Source organism: Mustela nigripes, chromosome 4, assembly GCF_022355385.1.
Source record: "Mustela nigripes isolate SB6536 chromosome 4, MUSNIG.SB6536, whole genome shotgun sequence".
Lineage (NCBI taxonomy): Eukaryota > Metazoa > Chordata > Mammalia > Carnivora > Mustelidae > Mustela > Mustela nigripes.
This window is the reverse complement of record NC_081560.1, coordinates 159,679,040-159,701,570: the sequence shown is the minus strand read 5'-3', so window position 1 is coordinate 159,701,570 and position 22,531 is coordinate 159,679,040. Positions and strand designations below refer to the sequence as shown.

The following is a 22,531-nucleotide window of genomic DNA, read 5'->3' as shown; positions in this document are numbered from 1 at the left end:
GACAGGAGTTACAAAATTTCCAAGCAATTGTGCTACTTAATTCACACTTTGTAATTATCCTGAAATGGGATTATAGCGAATGATCTACAGTAATTTTTTTTAAAGGCTGATTATTTTTTGTAATCCAAAATGGTGAATTTTAAAATTGTTACAAGGTTATCTGCTAATCACATCTGTCCAACGCCCAACACTTAAAATTTTATCACTCTATTCATTTTAAAGTAGGCTCCATTGGGTGCCTGGGTGCCTCAGTGTAAGGTTAAGCCTCTGCCTTTGGCTCAGGTCATGATCTCAGGGTCCTGGGACTGAGCCCTGCATGGGGCTCTCTGCTCAGCAGGGAGCCTGCTTCCCACCACCCCACCCCACCCCTGCCGCCTGCTTCTCTTCCTACTTGTGACCTATCAAAAAAATAAAGTCTTTTAAAAAATAAATACAGTAGGCCCCGTGCCCAGCGTCGGGCTTCAACTCAGGACCCTGAGCTGAGAGGAAGAGTCCGATCGATGCTCGACCAAACCACCCATGTGCCCCTCCTCTATTCTTTATCTATAGGAGTTTTGACTGCCTACTCAAGCACCTGAATGTTATGTATGAATCTCCAAGGGATAGCCAATGATGGATATAAGTTTTAGGTTGGAGTTTTTTCCCTGCAACACACTGACAACTTTACGGTCTTCCTTTTGCTAAAATAAGACATGTGCCATCTACCTGATCTCTGTCCCTTTGTGAATGAGCTCTCTAGCCTTTAGATTTTCTTTGATGTTATCTTATCTACAACACAGCCAGGTGTAGTTTCCTTGTCTTTTCTTTTTAGCACCTGATAAACTAATCTAATGGAGGTCCTTCATCTTTCTTTAATTCTAGTTACGAGTCCATACTATTTAATCCAGTGCAGTTTCCCTGGTTCTTCTTGGTAACTGTATTCCTGCTTCATGTTTCCAACTCACTCTTATACAGATCACAGTACACCCCACCACGTTGGAGTTATGAGAGGCCGACAGATTAGGAAGGGAGAAGGGACAGGTGAGAGACATTCATTCTAAAGTGAACTGTGAGCTGAGGACTTGAATGCCAGGGAGTCAACCATGCAAATATCTGAATGAGAACAAGACCAAATATCAAGTTCTAATAATAATGAATCGATGAATTATGAATTTTTGATTACCTTTAGCACTGATGCCTCTAACAGAGTCCACTCAAATCTTGTAACTTCCCATTCTCTCCCAAGGAAGGATTAAACCAGTATTGTGCCAAGCTGTTTGAAATTCTAGTCACTTGCTTTTACACCCTAGTACTTGTACAAAAAGGATTCAATGAAAGGTGGAGAAACAAGGACAGATACAACCTTGGGATTGAGAGAAATAGGGTAAAGTCAAACCCCCTGCACCCAATGCTCCCAGATGAATCTGCACCTTGTTCTACAGCACAAAGTAGTCAGTCTCAGATCTCATTTTGATAAAATATTAAAATAGGACTCATCTCATTTCTTGCAAGTAACCAGAGAAATAAACTTAAGTGTTGGGGGCAGCAAAGCAAACAATCCTTATTTAAAACCCAGTAAAAATGGTACACAGAATAAGAGGAAGGCAAGATAAACCTAACAGACCTCTTCTCACCAGAGGTTTTCTTACCATTTATTTCATCTATACTGGAAGAAGTGCTTTTTATTAATTTAAAATGTCCCAAATTTCATTATTCACATGCCTGGCAAAGATTTTTGCAGTGTAGAATTAATTAGTTCATGGTGATAAAGATTACAAAAGTGGTTACCTTGGGGTAGGGTTTAATTAGGAGGAACAGAGAGCCTACAGAGATGCTAGCTATAACACAGGCAGTTACGGTGGATGCACACGTACAACTAAGCACTTGATTCTATACTCTCCTGAAGTTATACACCCATAAGAAGTAAAGAAGTCTGTCATGTTTTTCTAACAACTACGCTATTTTTATATTTCATTCAAGAACTTATTAAAGCTAGAAAAGGAATGAAACCTGAATCTGACCACCTTAGGTGGGTAAGTGGTCATAGAGTACGGAGTATGAAGAGAGGCAGGCATACTTTATAAATTTCTTCAATACTTAGAGAAGAGGAGCAGCTCACATAATTTCCCCACACACCTCTAAGAGACTTCTCTTCAAATGGTGATATTCAATGAAGCCAGTGATGGATATTAAGTAACAAGACTCAGGAATAAACAAAGATTCAGAGGTGTGACTTGGGGATCAATCTGCTGATTGATCTGGTTAGCGCACAGATTTGTGAAAGAGAGATTAGGAAAAATCTATGCTTTTGTTTCTCATAATGGACTCTGCAGACATAGCTCATGAATTGGAGCTAAAGATTTTATTCATTTATTTTAGATAGAGAGAACATGAGGTTGGTGGTTGGGGGAGAGGAAGTGGGAGAAGCAGACTCCCTGCTGAGTGGGCAGCCAACATGGGGCTTGATCCCAGGACCTCAGGATCAAGACCTGAGCCAAAACAAAGAGCTGGGGACACTTAACCAACTGAGCCACTCAGGTGCCCAAAACTTCACTAGATTTTGACAAGTTACATGTTCTCTGAACATAACAGTAATGGTAGTCAATCAAGTCATGACAATAAGTGATTCCAAAGTAGCAAAGGAGATTTAGAAGATTTTTATTCTTAAGTATGATTCCTTGGGCTTAATTTGGTAACCATAATTGATGGTGAAGTAAATAAGTACACTATGTTATTTGTGGAAATGTACTGGCTAATACAACAAATAGGATCACAAAAACTTACCTGCCATTAATTTAAAAAGAAGCTCAAAACCAAAATAATTGAGTATGGACCTTAAAATAGAAACAACTAATGTTGTGAATATAAGCACTATTGCTTTTTAGTCTTCTCATAAAGTATTACTTCAAACCGCTAAGACTAAAAAATCATATGTAATTGCCAAGACATTAGTGAAAGACGCCATCAAACATGTTTGCATAGAAATGTTAAAGTTCCAGGGCACCTTGTTGGCACAGTCAGTTAAGCATCTGAATCCTGGCTCCTGCTCAGGTTAGTCTCAACGTGCTGGCACATGAGTTCATAAACTCAGGTTTGGAACTGTTTGAGTCAGGCAACCAAGTAAGAATGTCAAGTAGTCAGCTGGAAGGAAGTTCAGGACAAAGATTCTGGCTAGAGATATAAATCTGAGTCATCTATTTAAAGCAATGAAGTAGGACCACCAAGGGAACCCCAAGCTTTGCTTGGGACATTCTAAAGTCTAGGGCTCAAAGACATAAGAAACAAATAGCTAAGGGGATTAAGAAAGGACCAGAGAAGTAGGAAGGAAAACCAGGTGATATGTTTGCTAGAAACTAGCAAAATACAGAAATTGCTTAGTGGAGGTTATACAACTGTAGGAAACGTTGCTTAAAGATCAAGCAAACTGAAATGCTGGGTGGCTCAGTCCATTAAGCAGCTGTCTTCAGCTCAGGCCATGATCCCAGTATCCTGGGATTGAGTCCCACATTGGGCTCCTTTCTCAGCAGGGAGCCTGCTTCTCCCTCTGCCTCTGTCTGCCACTCTGTCTGCCTGTGCTCTCTCTCTGACATATAAGCTTAAAAAAAAAAAAAAAGATCAAGCAAACTGAGGTGACAGTTAAGAAATGTTCCAATGGAAAGACAGGGATGACTAGAAGAGGTTCAGAAAAAAAAAAAGGAAGAGAACAACCACCACCAAAAAATTGCATACCTACAACTTTCCAAGGAGTTTTCCTTACGAGAAAGTAATGAGACACTTCTGTTGGTTCTAGCTAGGACAATATATCCACAGTAGCAGGACAGAAGGATACATGGGCACAGATGCGGGGGTGGTGGTGGTTATAGATGCTGTCTGGCAACTTTCAAGTTCTCTTCTGATTCTATTTCCTCAGTGCCAACAGGTAGCAAGGTGAGAGAGGAGTTACTACAGATTTGAAGACAGAGGTGGAACCCACGAAATAGTCATTGGAGAACAAAATAGAACAGAGTAGGGAAACTTAGGAGGACTACTAAGCAACCAAGTTTGGGGATGTTTGGTCAGCATGATTGGCTGGTAAACATTCCCACTTAAAAAATACACCTCTCTGTAGTCTTTTCATCAGACTGAATATTCTCTCAAAACGGTTTTCTTCTGAGTCCCAGCTCAATTACCCTCTGGCAAGGATAATATCTACATTGAATATAACATTTTCCCAAGAGACAAACCACCTACACAGAAATGGCTCAGGGAACATTCAGGAACTCTCTTCTTCATAGTCTGATATACATACAGGGCCTAACTTGTTCCTATTTTGGTCTTTATGTTCATCTATCATATACCATGAATTTTACATTACTTACATTCCTACATTCTGTTTTCCTCTCTCGGGTAATATTTACTCCTCCTACTATACATTTTCAAGGTCTCTTCTTCCTTGTTCTATTCTTTGTTTTTTTGCGTGACATACTACCACTTCTTTTATCAAGACCCTACAGTTTTTTCAAAAGCCTGCACTGCAAGAACCAATGTCCAGTTGAAATCTTTATATATGTGTACAGTACTAATGAATAAAATCAAGTCAACATAATATTGAATCACAACGCCAGTCAAGATGTTTGTTATTATTTCACCTGAGCCATTATTTTTCTGAAAAAAATAATTTGATGAGATCATCTTATAACAAACATTTATTTGGTAAACTATTTTATAGAAATAGACCCTAAAATCAAACAATTTCTTATTTAAACAACAGAAAGTATAATCCCAATCTTTCCCCCATTGAAGCCTACTCCATAACTGAAGTACCCCAAACCCATGAACTGTACTGCTAAAAGCGGGGAAAAAGACATTAAACTTCCACAGGAAGACTGTATAAATCTGGCAGTGGTTAAGTACACATCAGCCTGTACCCAAAAATATTACTGAGCCTGAAAAATTAACGGAAAATCTAAAGTTACTATGAATACTCTTTTGTTCTTAATAAGGCTCAGAGAATTACCACCTACTGATTATGCAATGGTACAAGAGTCATTATGTAAACTGATACAATCAACAGGGTAAAGTGGATAATCTGAATTTTAAAACCAATGTAGGTAAATCACTAGATGTAAACAAGAACTTTAAAAGATAGTCTTTAGCTCCACTTTAAAACAGACATTCAGGACTGGAATCCTCAGAATTTTCTAGAATCTTGAAAATCCCCATCTTCTCTTTAATCGGTCCTGAGGCATTCATTTGATCTAAGAGAAAAATATATAAACAAGGATTTATTTTTTTAAAAAGTTACAAACCTAAAAATGAATCTTAAAAGAGACGTCCAACATACTGTTATGAGAAGAGTCATCTGGCCAAAGTTTAAAAACCCACAGGAATGTGGGACACTTTATTCCTTAATCAATAGTCAACATAGCAAAAGTGAGAAAGTAAAGCATACTCCTCTTATTACAATGAGAACTGGCCTCTAGGGAACAGATAAACATCAGTTTGCTAATCAAAATCACTTCTGAATTTAAGATACACAAGTTTAGAGCACCAATTTACAATTACATTTGGAGATGTTTTAAAAAACAAAACAAAACAGAGGCACCTGGGTGGCTCTGAGAGTTAAGCCTCTGTCTTTGGCTCAGGTCATGATCTCAAGGTCCTGGGATCAAGTCCCACATTGGGCTCTCTGCTCAGCAGGAAGCCTGCTTCCCCTCCCCCTTCTGCCTGCCTCTGTCTGCTTGTGATGTCATATATATTAAAAAAAAAAAGAAAGAAAGAAAAAAAGCCCAATCGTGATTAGTTTAAAAGCTGGTAAGCAAGATACCATGAAAATTTATCTTCATACACACCCCTCACTGCTAATATGTGGTCTTTTATGTTTTTGTTTATGGAATCTCTACTGATTTTGAATGCCATTACTCCAATTTCTTTGGATGTTGTAGCATCTTTGAATGTTAACTGCCACTTCTTTCCTGGTAGCTGCCTGCTCAAGTTGTCCATTTTTCTTGCTGACTTAGTTATCTATATGTAATAAACACTTCCTGTCAGTTATGTGTTGCACATATTTCTGTGGTTTGTCACTCATCTCTGCTTATGGTGTCATCTGTATTTATACAAGTCTTTAACGTAATAAAATCAATCTATTCATTTAATTTTGTACCTTAAGAATTATTTCCCTGTTCTAAAAATCATACAAATATATTCCTCTGTTCAAAATAAATTCATCAGAGAAAGACAATTATATGATCTCTCTGATATGAGGAATTTGAGAGGCAGGATGGGTGTGGTGGTGAAGAGGGAGGGAAAAAATGAAACAAGATGGGACCAGGGAGGGAGAAAAACCATAAGAGTCTCTAAATCTCAGGAAACAAACTGAGGGTTGCTGGGGTGTGGGGAAAGGATAGGGTGGCTGGGTTATGGACACTGGGGAGGGTGTGTGCTATGTTAAGTGCTGTGAATTGTATAAGACTAATGATTCACAGACCTGTACCCCTGAAACAAATAATACATTATATGTTAATTAACAAAAAAAAATATTGAGGTTTTCTCCAATTAGATTAACTTATCTAGAATGTGTCACTGAGTATGATATGAAGTCTCCCAGCTGTTGGTTAGAAATGTCCCCACATCATGTATTTGAATAACAGAAATTTCCCCTCTCTAGTTTAAATTGCCATTTCTGTCATTCACTGATTTTCAGCACAAGTTTGGTTGGCTTTCTCAATCTGCCAAACCACTGGTTCATTTATCTTATTATATCCTAATTCTAGTCTTGGTTATTGTGACCTTTAAATTATGTCTTAATACATGATATGGAATACTTTGTGGTTCTTAAAAATTGTCTTGGCTATTGGCCCTTTTCTCTTCCACATAAAATTTTTAAAACTGCCTGTCATAGTTCTTTAAAGAGTCATACTGGAGCTTTAATTAGGAAGAAATATAAGAAATGTAAGTTAAGTTGGGGAATAGCAACTTATATTTTAACACATACATATTTCACTATATTCATCATTCACATCCATGAATATAGTGAAATATGTACATTTGTTCAGTCCTATGTTTCATAATTTTGTCCATAATGGCCTTAAAGAAATTGTTACACTTAATCCTAGGCATGTTACAGTTTTGTAGTTACTGGAAGCTTATTTTCAAAATAATTACTGTTGATACACATACTATTAATTTTTTTTCATGAGTTTTTAAAATTTATTTGAAAGAGGGAATGAGAGTGGGGAGGGTCAGAGGGAGAAGCAGACTCCCCGCTAATCAGGGAGCCTGATGTGGGACTTGATCCTGGGACTCCAGGATCATGACCTGAAGGCAGTCGCTTAACCAATTGAGCCACCCAGGTGCCTCACACATACTATTAATTAATAGCAACCTTCCTGAATGCTATCTAAACACTTCTCAATTCCCTTACATTCTATGGAGATGATTATACCCCCTGTAAGAATTAAGTACTACTTAATTTACTTTTAAAGTACTTAATTAACTACTTAAAGTACTTTTAAGGGTAAAATTAAATACTACTCCCGTAAACCTTTTATTATTTTATAGTGTTAGGACTTCCTTGTAAATTGTGCAATGTTGTATACTGTACAGTGGGAGTGAGAGCGGTTATCTTTGAATGTTCTTGATTTTAGTAACTTACTGGATAGATGCATTTTACCAGATAAACAACATTCCTCTCCCTGTCTAGTTTAAGAAATATGAGGTGATTATGATGTTATCTCAAGTGGGTTTTCAGTATCTAGTTCTCCTTTATTCAGATAATGCAAATATTATACCATCTTTACATTCCTTCTATACAACTGATTTTTTTTATTTTAAAATTTTCCCCCATTTTTTTAATTAATTATTTTTATTAACATATAATATATTATTTGCCCCTGGGGTACAGGTCTGTGAATCATCAGGCTTATACATTTTACAGCACTCACCATATCACATACCCTCCCCGAAGTCCATAACCCAACCACCCACTCCATGTAAGATTTTTATTTTTTAGTGATCTCTACACCTAATGTGGGTCAAGATCACCTTTAGATCAAGAGCAAGATCAAGAGATGCATACTCCGCAGACTGAGACAGCTGGGCACCCCATATAACTGATTTTTATTTAATAATGTATTTAAAATGTGGCCATAGGGCTTTATCTTTCTCATTTTCCTGAACTATTTGAAAACTATAAACACGCAAACATCCCGGAATATGGGCTCCTGGGTAGCTCAGTCAATTGGACGTCTGCCTTCAGTTCAGGTCATGATCCCAGAATCCTAGGACTGAGCCCCCCATCAGGCTCCCTGCTCCTCCCTTTGTTTGTGCTCTCACTCTGTCAAATAAATCAGTAAAATCTTAAAACAAAAAACAAAAAAGTCCAGAATAGTGGGGCGCCTGGGTGGCTCGGTGGGTTAAAACCTCTGCCTTCTGCTCGGGTCATGATCCCAGGGTCCTGGGCTCATGGGATCCCAGGGTCATTGGGCTCTCTGCCTGCCTCTCTGCCTACTTGTGATCTCTCTGTCAAATAAAGAAATCAAATCTTAAAAAAAAAAAAAAAAAAATCCAGAATAGCTAAAAACTTATTTTGAAAAAGAACAAAATTGGATTCACTCACAACTGACCACAAAGCTATAATAAGCTATAATAAATCAAGAACAGTGTGGAAGTGGCATAGGATTGACAAACAGATCAAGGGGCCAGAGTTGGAAGTACAGAAATAAACTGTTACATTCATGATCAACTGACTTTCAGTAACATTGCTAAGGCAATTCATTAGGGAAAGAATAATCTTTTCAACAAATGGTGCTGGGACAACTGAGTAACAACAATGCACAAAAAATTTAGACCTTAACCTCATACTCTACAGAAAAATTATTTCAAATACAACAACTAAAACCATAACTCTTTGAAGAAAAACACCATGACCCTTGCTAGTCAAAGATTACTTAGAGATGACATCAAAATCATGAGCGGTAACAAAAAAAGATAAACTGGACTTTATAAAACTTAAACATTTTTGACCTTCAAAAGACACTACTTAAGAAAAATGCAAGACAAGGAGTACCTGGCTGGCCCGGAAGGTACCGCATGTGACTCTTGATCTCAGGGTCAGGAGTTCAAGCCCCATACTAGGCACAGAATTTAGTTTTAAAAAAAAAGAAGAACAACGAACATGCAAGCTAAGCTACAGACTGGGAGGAAGTATCTGTAGAACATGTACCAGATAAAGGACTTATATCTTGAATATATAAAGATTTCTTTCAACTCAATGATAAGAAGACAAAGAGCACAATTTTAAAAAGAGCTATTTGAAACAAAGCTAAAGACATCAAGAAATTAAACCCAGTGATGTGCTCATAAATGTTTAACTGGCTCCCCTGATGCCCTGTCCCATCAAAAGGCCCTGATTTGTATTTTTTTCCTTTCTCCATGGTATTAAATATCCCTATCATCATCAATACCAAGCTACCAACACAACGGTGTTGAACTAGGGTTGGGAAAAGATGTGCAGAGTACAGCATTATACACTATTTCCACTATACAAATATAATACAATCAAGAGCATAGATACTGGTAGTATGTTAATAATATAATCAGGAAATGATGTTTTAAATATTTATTGCATTTGTTTTCAAGATTATTTATGGTTACCATGATAGACATCAATTCATTATTCTAAAGACTGATAAATAAAGGAAGCAACTTATCCTGCCTCACCTGTATGGACTGTATCCCCTATAGAATAACCAAATAATTGATAGGTAAAAGTTCTTAATAAACTAATTCTAACTAATGAAGGAATAACAAAAGAGGAAATATCACAATTTTTGCAATCTTTCAGGAAATAATGGTTCTAAACAATCATCATCAATGGATACTAAAACCAACAGGTCGAACAGAAGGGCAGAAAACTTTTTAATATCAGCCTGAATCAGCTGACCAATCCTAGCTCACTAAAAATAAGAAACTCAGATATATGTACTCCCCGGAAGGATTTTTAACTCTGACGACAGCTGTTTTGGATGCTAATGTCCCATCCAGACTAAGAAAGACACAGAAATCTCAGGACCATGTGAACCACGGCCACATTGGCAAGCACCAGAAGCACCCAGGAAGCCAGGGTCATCAACTTCAACAACTATCACCCAGGTTACTTTGGAAAAGTTGGTATGGCACAATACTGCTTAAAGAGGAATCAGAGCTTCTGCACATCTGCAACCTTGATAAATTGGACCCTATCAGTAAGCAAACACTGGTAAATGCTGCCAAAGAACAAGATTAGAGCTGATCCTATCATTCGATGATGAAATTCGATCAAGCTACAGAGTTCTGGGACAGGAAAAGTTCCTAAAGCAACTTGACATCATAGAAGGCCAAATTCTTTAGCAGAACAGCTGAGAATATTAATGGTGCGTTGGCATCGGGGGCTAGGGAGGGAAGGCGCTGTGTCCTGGTAGCTTGAAGCCACATGGAAGGAGCCTCATTAAATGCTAACAAGTGCTTTTCTCAAAGAGAGAATGAACAAAGTATTCCTAAGAAATGGAACCTAGATCTAATTAAGCTTGTACAGCTACATATATAGCTATTTACACTTTTCAGAAAATAAGTAGATTGAAAAAAAAAATCAAAGAACAACACAAAAGGGGTTTTAAAAAAAAACCAGCCAATTTCAGAATGCAGGTCATTGCACAGAGCAAATAATCTAGTTTTTGTCAATGACTTGGAAAAACAAAAGTGAGGAAGGTGTTATAGAAGAAAAGAGACAAAGTCAACAATGAAATTTGGATCCTGATTCCAACTGTAAAGACCACTGGAGAAATCTCAATATGGCCTAGGTAAAGGATATCAAGAGTAGTTTTACTGCCAATATTCTTAAATGTAATAATATAATGATATAGTGACTATATTTAAAGAGAGGTTCTTCTTGGTAAAAGATGCCTGAGTAAAAGATGGATAAAATCTCATGATTTTAAGATTCTGACAAAAGAGAATTACAATGAGAAAAGATTGGTTAAATGCTGTGGACTAGTGGCTGAATGAATTACATAAAGGGGTACATTAAATATTACTACTCTCTTTTATTTTTTTATTTTTATTTTATTTTTTTAAATTTTATTTATTTATTTGACAGAGAGAGATCACAAGTAGGCAGAGAGGCAGGCAGAGTGAGAAAGGAGGAAGCAGGCTCCCTGCTGAGCAGAGAGCCCGATGCGGGACTCCATCCCAGGACCCTGAGATCATGACCTGAGCAGAAGGCAGCGGCTTAACCCACTGAGCCACTCAGGCGCCCACTACTCTTTCTTTTAAAATGTCTGTTTCACTTTCCCTTAAAGAAAGTAAAAGCATGATACTTGCCAATGAGATCACTTCGATCTAGCAATAACTCCAGATCTTTATCACTAATGACCTTCTCTCTTGATCCTTTTACTTCCCTGTAAGAAAACAAAATATTCAAGTCCATACGATAAATCAAAACTGTGAATTACATTTTTGTAAAAAATGTATATTAAGCAAAATCATACCTTTCATAATCTCTAGATTTTAATAATTCCATTAATTCCTTAGGGTCTAAGAAGTTCTTAGATTGATTTAATCCAGACTGACCACCTTTGAAATGATCTAGAAAAAAGGTTCAGGAAATTAGAAACCCTGAAAATCACTTTTAAAGCCAAAATATACTACATTACACACCAATCAGAATGTCTTATGTTAAAAAGAAAAGGCAAAACCAAGTGTTGATAAGGATAAAAAGCAACCATAACTCTCATACTTTCATGGCAGAAGTATAAAATGGTATGTCCACTTAGGGCAAAGTTTAGTAGCTTCCTATAGGTAAACATACACCCACCCAAAGACCACGAAAAAATAAAGGCATATGTCCACAAACAGTTGTACAAGAGCAGCTTTTTCATAAAAACAAAAATCTGGAAAACAATTTACATGTCAACCAACTTAAGAATGGATACATGAGGGGCACCTGGGTGGCTCAGTGGGTTAAAGCCTCTGCCTTCGGCTCAGGTCATGATCCCAGGGTCCTGGGATCAAGCCCCACATTGGGCTCTCTGCTCAGCAGGAAGCCTGCTTCCCTTCCTCTCTCTGCCTGTCTCTCTGCCTACTTGTGATCTCTGTCTTTCAAATAAATAAAATCTTAAAAAAAAAAAATAGATGGTGGGGAATTTGTTGGTATAAAGACCTAAACTAGGTTGGCGTGACTATAAACATGCATGAAGAAAAACACTGGTGCTTAGATGAGCAGAGGGGCAAAGAAAACCATCCAGGACAACACTTTCAAAGTGCCATATCCTCAATTCTGTCATGGGAATTTGACATAATGTTAATGCTTATTCCTGAAAAGAGACTGCCTGTTGAAAGTCTTCAAGAAAACGTCAAGCTGCTTCTTACTAGTCCAGTATATTAAGTATTAGAGTATTAAAGATATGTTGAAGTAGTGCTATTAAAAAAAAATGTTTAGGGACGCCTGGGTGGCTCAGTTGGTTAAGCAGCTGCCTTCGGCTCAGGTCATGATCCCAGCGTCCTGGGATCGAGTCCCACATCGGGCTCCTTGCTCAGCGGGGAGCCTGCTTCTCCCTCTGCCTCTGCCTGCCATTCTGTCTGCCTGTGCTTGTTCTCTCCCTCTCTCTCTCTCTGATAAATAAATAAAATCTTTAAAAAATAAAAAAAAATAAAAAAATAAAATAAAAAAAATTAAAAAAAATGTTTACTCGGTTGAACTCAGTATTTCAAATATTTGGTTCTGTAGAATGTCCATTTCATCATTTCAAACCTAGTATTTTTCAAATACTGTGTTTTTGTTTTTTAAGAGAGGGAGAGAGGGTTGTGGGGCAGAGGAAAAGGGAGAAGAGAACAGGCTTTGCATGCAGCACAGAACCCAGTGTGTGGCTCAGTCTTACGACTCTGAGATCATGACCTGAGCTGAAATCAAGAGTGGGGTGCTTAACTGACTGACCCAGGCACAGATACAGTGTTTTCTTAAACTGGAAAAGATTCTGAGAGGTAGGGGAAGTAAAGTAAGTGAGGCATTGGTATTTTATATTTTATTCCCTAAGATTCTTTGGATAAGTTCTACTTCTATTCATTCAATATAAAATTCTATTCAGATAAATTAGCTTCAGGGCTATGTTAAAAAAAAAAGTTGAAAAAATCTGTAAGTTATGAAGCCTAGAGAAATGGGAAAATGATAATGTTGAAAATCACTATTCAATTGTTTTATGCTACTTTTCCTACCTGCTCTCTACTTGAAAATACTTTCTCTAGTGTATCTGATTTTGAGGGACATATGGTTTAGGTTTTAGAAATCTTTAATTTGACTTGTTGGAACATTTAGATTGTAGTTAGAATTTACACTGGAGGAAAAAAGAACTTTTCTAGGGGCACCTGGGGGACTCAGTGGGTCAAAGCCTCTGCCTTCGGCCCAGGCAGGTCTCAGGGTCCTGATGACCTGGGATCCCAGGACCCTGGGATTGAGCCCCGCATCGGGCTCTCTGCTCGGCGGGGAGCCTGCTTCCTCCTCTCTCTCTGCCTACTTGTGATCTCTGTCTGCCAAATAAATAAATAAAATCTTTAAAATTAAAAAAAAAAAAAAGGATGAATACCCAACCTTTGAATCAACATAGATGGAACTGGAGGGGATTATGCCAAGTAAGTCAAGCAGAGAAAGACAATTATATGGTTTCACTCATATGTGGAACATAAGAAATACCATGGAGGACCATAGGGGAGGCAGAGAACTCTGAAAGGGGAGCAATCAGAGGCAGGTGAACCATGAATGACTTAAGAACCCCGGGAAACAAACTGACATTTCACAGGGAAGGCAGGTGGGGGGGATGGGGTGTGACATGGTGATGCATATTAAGGAGGACACATGCTGTGATGAGCACTGGGTGTTATACACAACTAATGAGTCACTGAACACTACATAAAAACTAATGATGTACTACATAGTAGTTAACTGAACATAATAAAAAAGAATGTTAAAAAATATTAAGTATAATTTACTTTTGTGGATGATCAACTTTTCCAGTTTCCTTTTAGCAGCTGCTCTTTCCACAATTTTCTGATCGATAGTATTTGCTGTGACAAGACGATATACAACAACTGGCTTTGTCTGACCAATTCTATGACATCTATCCTGGGCCTGAAGATCAGACTGGGGATTCTTAAAGTGAAAAGAAAAATAATATTTAATAGTTTAACTTTAAAGTTATTTAAACTCCTATTGAAGTTAAATGCATGATCCAATCAGAATCTGTCAAAGTGTCTTAACTCATTTTAGATTTCTAGAATAGTTTCAATGATAATACATATTCAAGACTTTACAAACAGGGCACTTGATAATGATTTTTGTCTTAAGATCGAATACCTTTTACAAACAGATAAAGAAAACTGCAAAGCATACAATGAAAGATAAAAAATTCAGAATGGAAATATAACAGCATATTGCTATACTTCCAACTTACCCAATCACTATCATAAATGATAACTGTATCTGCTGCAGTCAAATTAATGCCCAGGCCACCAGCTCGTGTACTTACTAAGAAGATAAACACATCTGGATCTGTGTTGAAGCTGTGCATCTAAAAGCAAGGGAAAAAAAAAGGTAAACTTAAGAAAGAAACTGTTACACCTAGAATGCGGATATTGTTCTGCCTGTGGAGCAACCATCTTATAACCATGTGTTTATAGCAAAGGAGTGGGGACAGCAATGCCAAGGGATATAATAAGCCAGCATTCTTTTTTTTTTAAAAAGATTTTATTTATTTATTTATTTATTTATTTGACAGACAGAGTACAAGTAGGCAGAGCACACAGAGGTTGAGGCAGGTAAGAATTCTACTACTGAACCATCAATGCAATGCAGAGGCAGAGGCAGAAGCAGGCTCCCCAGTGAGCAGGGAGCCTGATGTGGGCCTCAATCCTAGGACATTGGGATCATGACCTGAGGCAAAGGCAGCCATTTAACCAACTGAGCCACCCAGTTGCCCCAATAAGCCAAAACTCTTCAAACTAGGTATGAATTCTTCAGATGTGGAATAAATAAACACTGAAAACCCAGAAGTCATGAAAGTTGGGGGGAAAAAAATGATTTGCTGAAAAGAGAAAGTTATCAAGACTTCCCATTCATGAAATTAAAAAATCGTTAAACATTACCTACTGCCCGGCTAAGACTGTAACCCTGGGAAGCTCCATCAATTTGATCTTCAGAGGTGCTTGAGACCAGGTAGCTCAGGCCAATCACATAGATACATCACGCCTATATGACTAACCCTCAATGGAAACCACGGATAGCAAGGCTCAGATGAGCTTCCCTGGCTTACTTCAGATGTGCAATTATAAATTGCTGCTGGGAGAATTTAGTGCTGTCTATGTGACCTCACTGAAAAGTCACATCTAGCTTCTCCTAGACTTCACCCTACAACTTTTCTTTTTATTGATCTTAATCTGTATCCTTTCGTGTATTAAATCATAGCTATGAGCACTAGAAAAAAAGAAAAGAGAACTTTAGTCCAAAGAACTGAGGAGGGAAACTGTTTTTAATTACAGCAATTAAAAGATGTACCCATAGGAAACCGAATCAGTCATTTAGATCTAGGAGCAATTATGTTTAACATATTAAACATCTGCTTATGTTACCTTCATTTGTTTACCAAGCCCCTTTTTTATTAAGGATATTTTTGTTGGGGTGCTTGGATGGCTCAGTCCGTTAAGTGTCTGCCTTCAGTTCAGGTCATGATCCCAGAGTATGGAGCCCTGCATCAGGCTCCCTGCTCTGTGGGAGCCTGCTTCTCTCCCACCTCCTCTGCCGCTCCCCCTGCTTGTGCTCTCTCTCTCTCTCCAAGAAATAAAATCCTCAAAAAAAAAAAAATTTTTGAAGGAAGAATACCTAATTTTATTTAAAAAATTAAAAAAAAGTCTAGACCAACCTCTCTTAAAAATCTTAAAAACAGAGTGACCAAAACAACTAAAACCCCAAGTGGTTTCCAGTGGATGGGGTAGGCAGGAAAAGTGGGTTCCTTGAGAGGGGGCATGAGAGAACTTGCTGAGTGATGTTAAGTTTGCATTCATCAAAACTCAGAAAATGTACACTTGACTTTATGCACTTCATGATACGTAAAATTCACCCCAAAAGACAAAATATGCCGAAATAATAGAAGGGAATTATTATCTATAATTTTATTTTAAAGTGCTCCCCAAAAGATAAAATGTTAAATGGATACAGAAATAGACTGATTCTGTATCACAAGCATATGACCAAAAGGAACAGTATAAGCTTAATGACAGGTTCTCAGATTTATAGATGTTCCTATAAAACTCTTTCAACTGCTTAGATTTTAAATCTTCAGTGAAATGTTAGGGTAGAGATAAGAGCCAAAATCAGGAGGGAAAAAAAGTATTATTCTCTCAACATTCTTATAGTGGTAGTGAAGTAGGATATTATTAAATCAAGTTGGACCAGAAAAATATATAACTTAAGAAACATTAAGGGGCGCTTTGATGGCTCAGTCGTTAAGCATCTCACTTTGGCTCCAGTCATGAATCCCAGAGTCCTGGGACTGAGCCCCACATCAGGCTCCCTGCTCAGCAGGAAGTCTGCTTCTCCCTCCCCCTGCTTATACTTGCTCTCTCGCTATGTCTCTTGATGTCAAATAAATAAATAAATATCTTTTTAAAAAATTAAGACTTACTAATACTAAATAAAAATGTTTATGTGTTTGGGGCGCCTAGGTGGCTCAGTGGGTTCAGCCTCTGCTTTTGGCTCAGGTCATGATATTGGGGTCCTGGGATTGAGCCCTGCATTGGGCTCTCTGCTTGGTGGGAAGCCTGCTTCCCCCCTTCTCTGCCTACCTGTGATCTCTGTCTGTCAAATAAATAAATAAAATCTTTAAAAAAATCAGTTTAAAAAAAATGCCTGTGTTTGAGCCTACTACAAGGTTTTTAGTCTATCAATTTGTGATTCTACTCTGAACATTACTTTAGAAACCTAGATAGTTACAAAAGATAATTTGGTATGTATGACTGAAGTAATCTTACATTTTTTTCTCTCTCTGAATAAGACATGGTTCCATCAAGCCTGCTAAAGTTGAAATTTCTGAAGTGGCAATAATCCATCAAAATGTCCAACATTCTTGTCATTTGTGAAAAAAGCAGCACCTGAAATTTAAATATATCTTAGTATCTATACTAATTAATAGAAGTAATTAAATAATCAAAAATCCGATCAAAAGTACCACCTTGTGCCCTCTGGCTTTTAGTTCTGGCAGCATTCGATCCAAAATTAAGAATTTCCCAGAATTTGTTATCAATTCCTCATCAATCTTAAAAGCAGAGAAGAGAAAAAACAGTTACAATAATTACCAATAATCTGTTTTTGTCAAAATAAAATCTAGGTAAATAGTTCATTCTCAGTGACAAGTCTCCATAAAACTTTAAAAAACAAAATGACCTTATCATTTGATCTTTTTAAATCAGAAGACAATTCTTTCTCAAGGAAAGACATACTCTGGAATTTAAAATGGGGGCAACTGAATGGCTCAGTTGGTTAAGTGTCTGTCTCTTGATTTCAGCTCAAGTCATTATCTCAGCTTTGAGATTAAGCCCCCACATAGGGCTCAACATGGAGGATGGAGCCTGCTTAAGATTCTCTCCCTTGCTCAACATTGAGCACACACTCTCAAAAAATAAATAAAATGAACGATTTCACAAAAAAATTAATCTAAGCTCAACCTTGAACTATCCTTCTCACTCCTCTCCCAGAGGCTTTATAATAACAGAATGTTAAGTTTAAACTTACAGCACAAATGTCGATTTCTCTTAAAGATTTATTTATTTGAGGGGGAGCAGGAGAAAGGGTGGGGAGCGAGGAATGGGAGGGACAGAGGGGTAGTTACAGAAATCAAAATAGTACATTATTAAATGGTATTCACCTTAAACTCTTGTGTGACCGGGTCTATAGGGTACTCAATCAAATATGGATGATTACAGCACTTACGAAGGAGCATCATTATATTCTGCAGCTTCAGATTAACCTCAGATTCTATAGGGATATTTGTTTCCACAACAGCTCTACCAAAAACATATAATCCATGAATGTGAGAAATACAAAAAGTATCACAGTTTAAAGAACACTTAAATTTATTTTAAACTCACACCTTTCTCGGTCTACTTCTGGCTGCATTTGACTGAGCAATTTTTCCAATTCATTAGGGAAATCATCTATTTTGCTGTAATTTATTGACTTTCTAGTTCGCCGTCTTGGTCGTCCAGTGGGACTTAGCTCTACAGTTTCTTTCTAAAAGTGAATAATTAAAAAGGAATATATGTTAAAGAACCTATACACTTAAATTCTAAATACATAAAAGTGAATTGTAATATTTTTACGTGCAAATGTTTTAAGATATAAAGAAAAAAATAATTTTCTTTCATTATCAAGTTTAGGAATTTCCAAAGGCACAAAATAAAGGCTCCATAAACTTTGGCCACGTGCAAATGTGGTCATATTAAGTCTAAGTATTTTAAATGCTTATGACAGTATCAGAGCATTATAGTAAATGCCTTCGTATCTCAGTGGAAAAAATTAAGGATGGATAGAATTGTTTTGAACTTATATAAAAGAATTTAGTAACTTAGGGTTAAGGAGCACCACATATCTGCATTAGAGAACATTTCTTTGGACTGGTATAACACTGCAATGAAATTCCTCACAATAAGCAATGATTATAAATTTCTAATAGCTCAAAAACCAGATCTTCTCTTTAATTATAATAAAAATTGGGGAACAGAATCTAAAGGCTACACAAAACAGAAATGTATAGAACCATAAATGTCTTGAAAAATAGATTGGTACATGGTATACAGCAGAAAGTCTAGACATTTAAACAAAATTTAAGGGTCCCCTAATCTTTTAAGATAATCACATTCTACTTTAATATAATATGGTGGGTAATGAACGAAGATATTTCTTTCAAATAAGGTATTCTATTACATTTTTGAAGACCAGTAACCTCCTATAAAGGGATTGTGTATGGGGGATTGGTCTAGCTGGGAAACTCTTGTATATAGTGTGTGCCTGTTATTTCCTAGTCCATCCCCACATAGCATAATTTGGATTAATCTGGGATAGGAATAAAAAATTTTAACAAACGTTCCAGATAACTATAAAGCAATTAATGCATGAACCATCACTTCAATTTTAGTAGGATCACAGAATTACTAGAAAACAACTTTCGTTATTGCTATATACTCTAGTTAGAAATTCATATTCTGTAAGTCCTAAAAACAGGTGATAAGATCTAAGACTGAAATTAATCAAGGAATTTCCAATACCAACTGTTATTTCCAGTTTATGTCAAAGCCATACTCTACCTCACTGCATCCAAACATGTTTGCAATTGTACGGTTCACAATAGCTGTATAAAAGATCTCTTGTTTCTTAGAAAGTGGTGCATAAACAACTACTTCTCGTTTTGGAGGAACTTCAAGAGCAACATCAGATTTTAGTCTTCTCAGTAAGAAAGGTGTTAGAATCTAAAATTTAAACATGAATAAACGTATGTGAATTCGTATGCTTTCAGGCAATACTCTCTCCACACACTTCTTAATCCCTTCTTTCTCTTTTTTCCTTTAAAAGTACTATCAAGTCTTGGGTGCCTGCGTGGCTCAGAGGCTCAGGTCATGGTCTCAGGGTCCTGGAATCAAGCCCCGCATGGGGCTCTCTGTTCAGCAGGGAGCCTGTTTCCCCCCTCCCTCTGCCTGCCTCTCTGCCTACTTATGATCTCTATCTGTCAAATAAATAAATAATCTTTAAATAAATAAATAGATAGATAGATAGATAAGTAGATAAATAAAAATACTATCAAGTCTTGAAAAATGAAGAGTCCCCTGCCCCCTTTAGATATAACTTATTCCCTTGCTCTTCTCCCAGCCCTAGAGGTCACTTTTAAAAAATCTATTACAAAAGATAATCTATGCAGTTCCTTTTTCATTTGGAGTCCATAGTAAGCAGAATAAGACAAAATCACAACCTGGTGCAGCATATGCAATACGTTCTGTTCTCTTTCTTTAGCAATAATATCTTCAGCAGTTTCAGAAAGACTAGTGATATCAAACCAAGATTCAAAGCTGTAAGAGAAAAAAATGATTACAACTTAACCTACTCCACAAATCAATTATATTAACATATATATACCACAAAGAAGTTGCCAAAAAGCTATCATTTTTAATCCAACTACCTAGGAGAAAGGAATTAATTTTGACTAAGAGCAGATTTGAGATTAGAAAAATATAGAAAATAGTTAAATAACTGGCTTACCTACCTTTTCAAGTCATCAAATACATCTGGCAACAAAAAGTTTAGCAATGACCAAAGTTCTGATAAATTGTTTTGCAAGGGAGTACCAGTCAAAAGAAGTTTGTTATCTGCATTGAATCGTTTTAACTCCCTGATTAGACGGCATTTCATGTTCTTAATTCTGTGTCCTTCATCTACTATTAAGTATTTCCAATAGCAGTGCTAGAAAAGGAATTTAGGGAAAAACTTTAAAATGATGATATTACAATTTTTTAAAAAAACAATTCTAAAAATAAAACTTCTTTGGGGATGGATGTTCGATTTTATCAAATGGCATTTCTGTATCTATTGAGATGGTCATGTTTTCTTCTGATCTACTAAAAGGATAAATATATCTTCTAAAACTGATGCATACTTTTGTTCCTAAAATAGACTTCCCTTGGCTATGAACTAATAAAGTCCACCTGCTATTATGTATTTAAATTTTTTCTATTCACATTCTTTATTCAGGCAGTCTGGGGACACCTGGGCAGTACAACTGGTTGTGTGTCCTACTTGATTTTGGCTCAGGTTGTGCGATGGAGCCCGGCACTGGGCTCTGCACTCAGTGTGGAGTCCGCTTGAGATTCTTTCCTTCCTCCTTTACCCCTCCCACTCGTGCTTCCTCTCATTATCTCTCTCTAAAAATAAATCTTAAAAGAAACAGGGAAAAAAAAAAAGCAGTCCGTGGTTTCCCTGGGTAATGCTTTATCAGGTTTTGATTAGTGTTATACTAGATTCCTAAAAAAGAACTAAAGCTTTATTAGTGCCACATGCTCTGAAACATTAAATATTAGAATTTTCATTCTTGAGAACTTCATCTGAAATGGACATTCTAATCTGATGGTGTTCTCAGTTTCTTAATATAATTACTGATTTGTTTAGGCTTTGCCTTTCTTCTGGGGGCAGTTTTAGTAATTTCTATCCTCACAGAAAGCCATCCATCTACTTTCAGTAAGTTGTCATAAAAATATAATTTCTCATTTTTCAAAACCTTGTTAAAAAAAAGAAAGCAAAAACAACAAAACTACAATCTTACTCTGAGTATCATCAACTCAAAGGAGAAAAAAAAGCAAAACTATAACAAAAATCTTACTCTCATTTTTCAATTAGCAATAATTGTACCTCGGATAAACCTCATTGGCTACAATACAGCCACTGCACAAAGCTTCTTACTCTCATTTTTATTATCTGTGCTTTCTCTTTTATTTTAGTCTTAAAGTTCATCTATTTTGCTGTTTAAAAATGCAAAAATATGGACTATTTCTGGGAAATATAAATACCAAGCTGGCAATTGTAGGTATCCTTGGAGAACAAGATTGGCAAATTGGGGGAAAGAACATGAAATGGGACATATTTTGCATTTCATTCTAACAGATTCATAGCAGAATTTAAAAAAAAAAAGTTTTGGGGGGCACCTGAGTGTCTCAGTCATTAAGCATCTGCCTTTGGCTCAGATCATGATCCTAGGGTCCTGGGATTGAGCCCCGCATTGGGCTCCCTGTTCTGCGGGAAGCCTGCTTCTCCCTCTTCTACTCCCCCTGCTTGTGTTCCCTGTCTCTGTCAAATAAATAAATAAAATCTTAAAAAATTTTTTTTTAATATTATGACTTTTTTTCTTAAAAGAAAAAAACAAATTGGGACTGCTTTTGCTGGTAATACCAGATAACCTAAGTAATCTCTCACTATAAGACATGTACCATAAAAAAGCAAAACAAATATAAATGAATACGTAAAAGCAAAGAGAAAACCCAATGCAACAGAAATGAGGGTTCTGAAAAATGATTTTATAAGTTGGGTGCCTGGGTGGCTCAGTCGTTAAGTGTCTGCCTTCGGTTCAGGTTATGATCCCAGGATCCTGGGATCAGGCTCCATATCAAGCTCCCTGCTTGGCATGAAGCCTGTTTCTTTCTCCTGCTCCCACTCCTTCTATTTGTGTTCCCTCTCTTGCTATGTTTCTGTCAAATAAATAAAATCTTACCCCCCCCAAAAAAATTTCCTAAGTTAACAGATACTTCTGCTGCCAGTCAGGAATAAGTGCCCTGTAACCTCAAAGTGAAGATCCTTAAAATAATGTCCTAACTTCAGTGAAAGGGAAAATTATAAAAATTCTAACCACTAGCAAATGGAATTGACAATAAGGCTCATCTGTTCCAATATGGTCAGGATAGGGAGGTCAAAATAACTAGAAAGGTCATGTTATATTATTTAGTAGAAAACTGAATT

The 22,531-nt window shown here is 36.9% G+C and overlaps 1 protein-coding gene and 1 pseudogene across 1 annotated transcript in view; both read right to left on the bottom strand.

Annotated features, from left to right (window-relative positions):
* Positions 1-4,646: 4,646 nt before the first annotated feature.
* The window catches only part of HELLS (helicase, lymphoid specific), a 38,838-nt gene continuing 20,953 nt past the window's right edge, over positions 4,647-22,531 (bottom strand). Inside the window, exons 11-22 of the mRNA XM_059398166.1 lie at positions 20,292-20,488; positions 20,001-20,097; positions 19,342-19,503; positions 18,129-18,268; positions 17,904-18,042; positions 17,211-17,294; positions 17,011-17,130; positions 14,439-14,555; positions 13,978-14,137; positions 11,484-11,580; positions 11,317-11,393; positions 4,647-5,216 (exon numbers count right to left, since the gene is read on the bottom strand). Coding sequence (XP_059254149.1) covers positions 5,122-5,216; positions 11,317-11,393; positions 11,484-11,580; positions 13,978-14,137; positions 14,439-14,555; positions 17,011-17,130; positions 17,211-17,294; positions 17,904-18,042; positions 18,129-18,268; positions 19,342-19,503; positions 20,001-20,097; positions 20,292-20,488 — 1,485 coding nt within the window. The 3' untranslated portion in view covers positions 4,647-5,121. The remainder of the gene's footprint in view (positions 5,217-11,316; positions 11,394-11,483; positions 11,581-13,977; positions 14,138-14,438; positions 14,556-17,010; positions 17,131-17,210; positions 17,295-17,903; positions 18,043-18,128; positions 18,269-19,341; positions 19,504-20,000; positions 20,098-20,291; positions 20,489-22,531) is intronic.
* On the bottom strand, positions 21,403-21,475 carry LOC132016955 (U4 spliceosomal RNA; annotated as a pseudogene).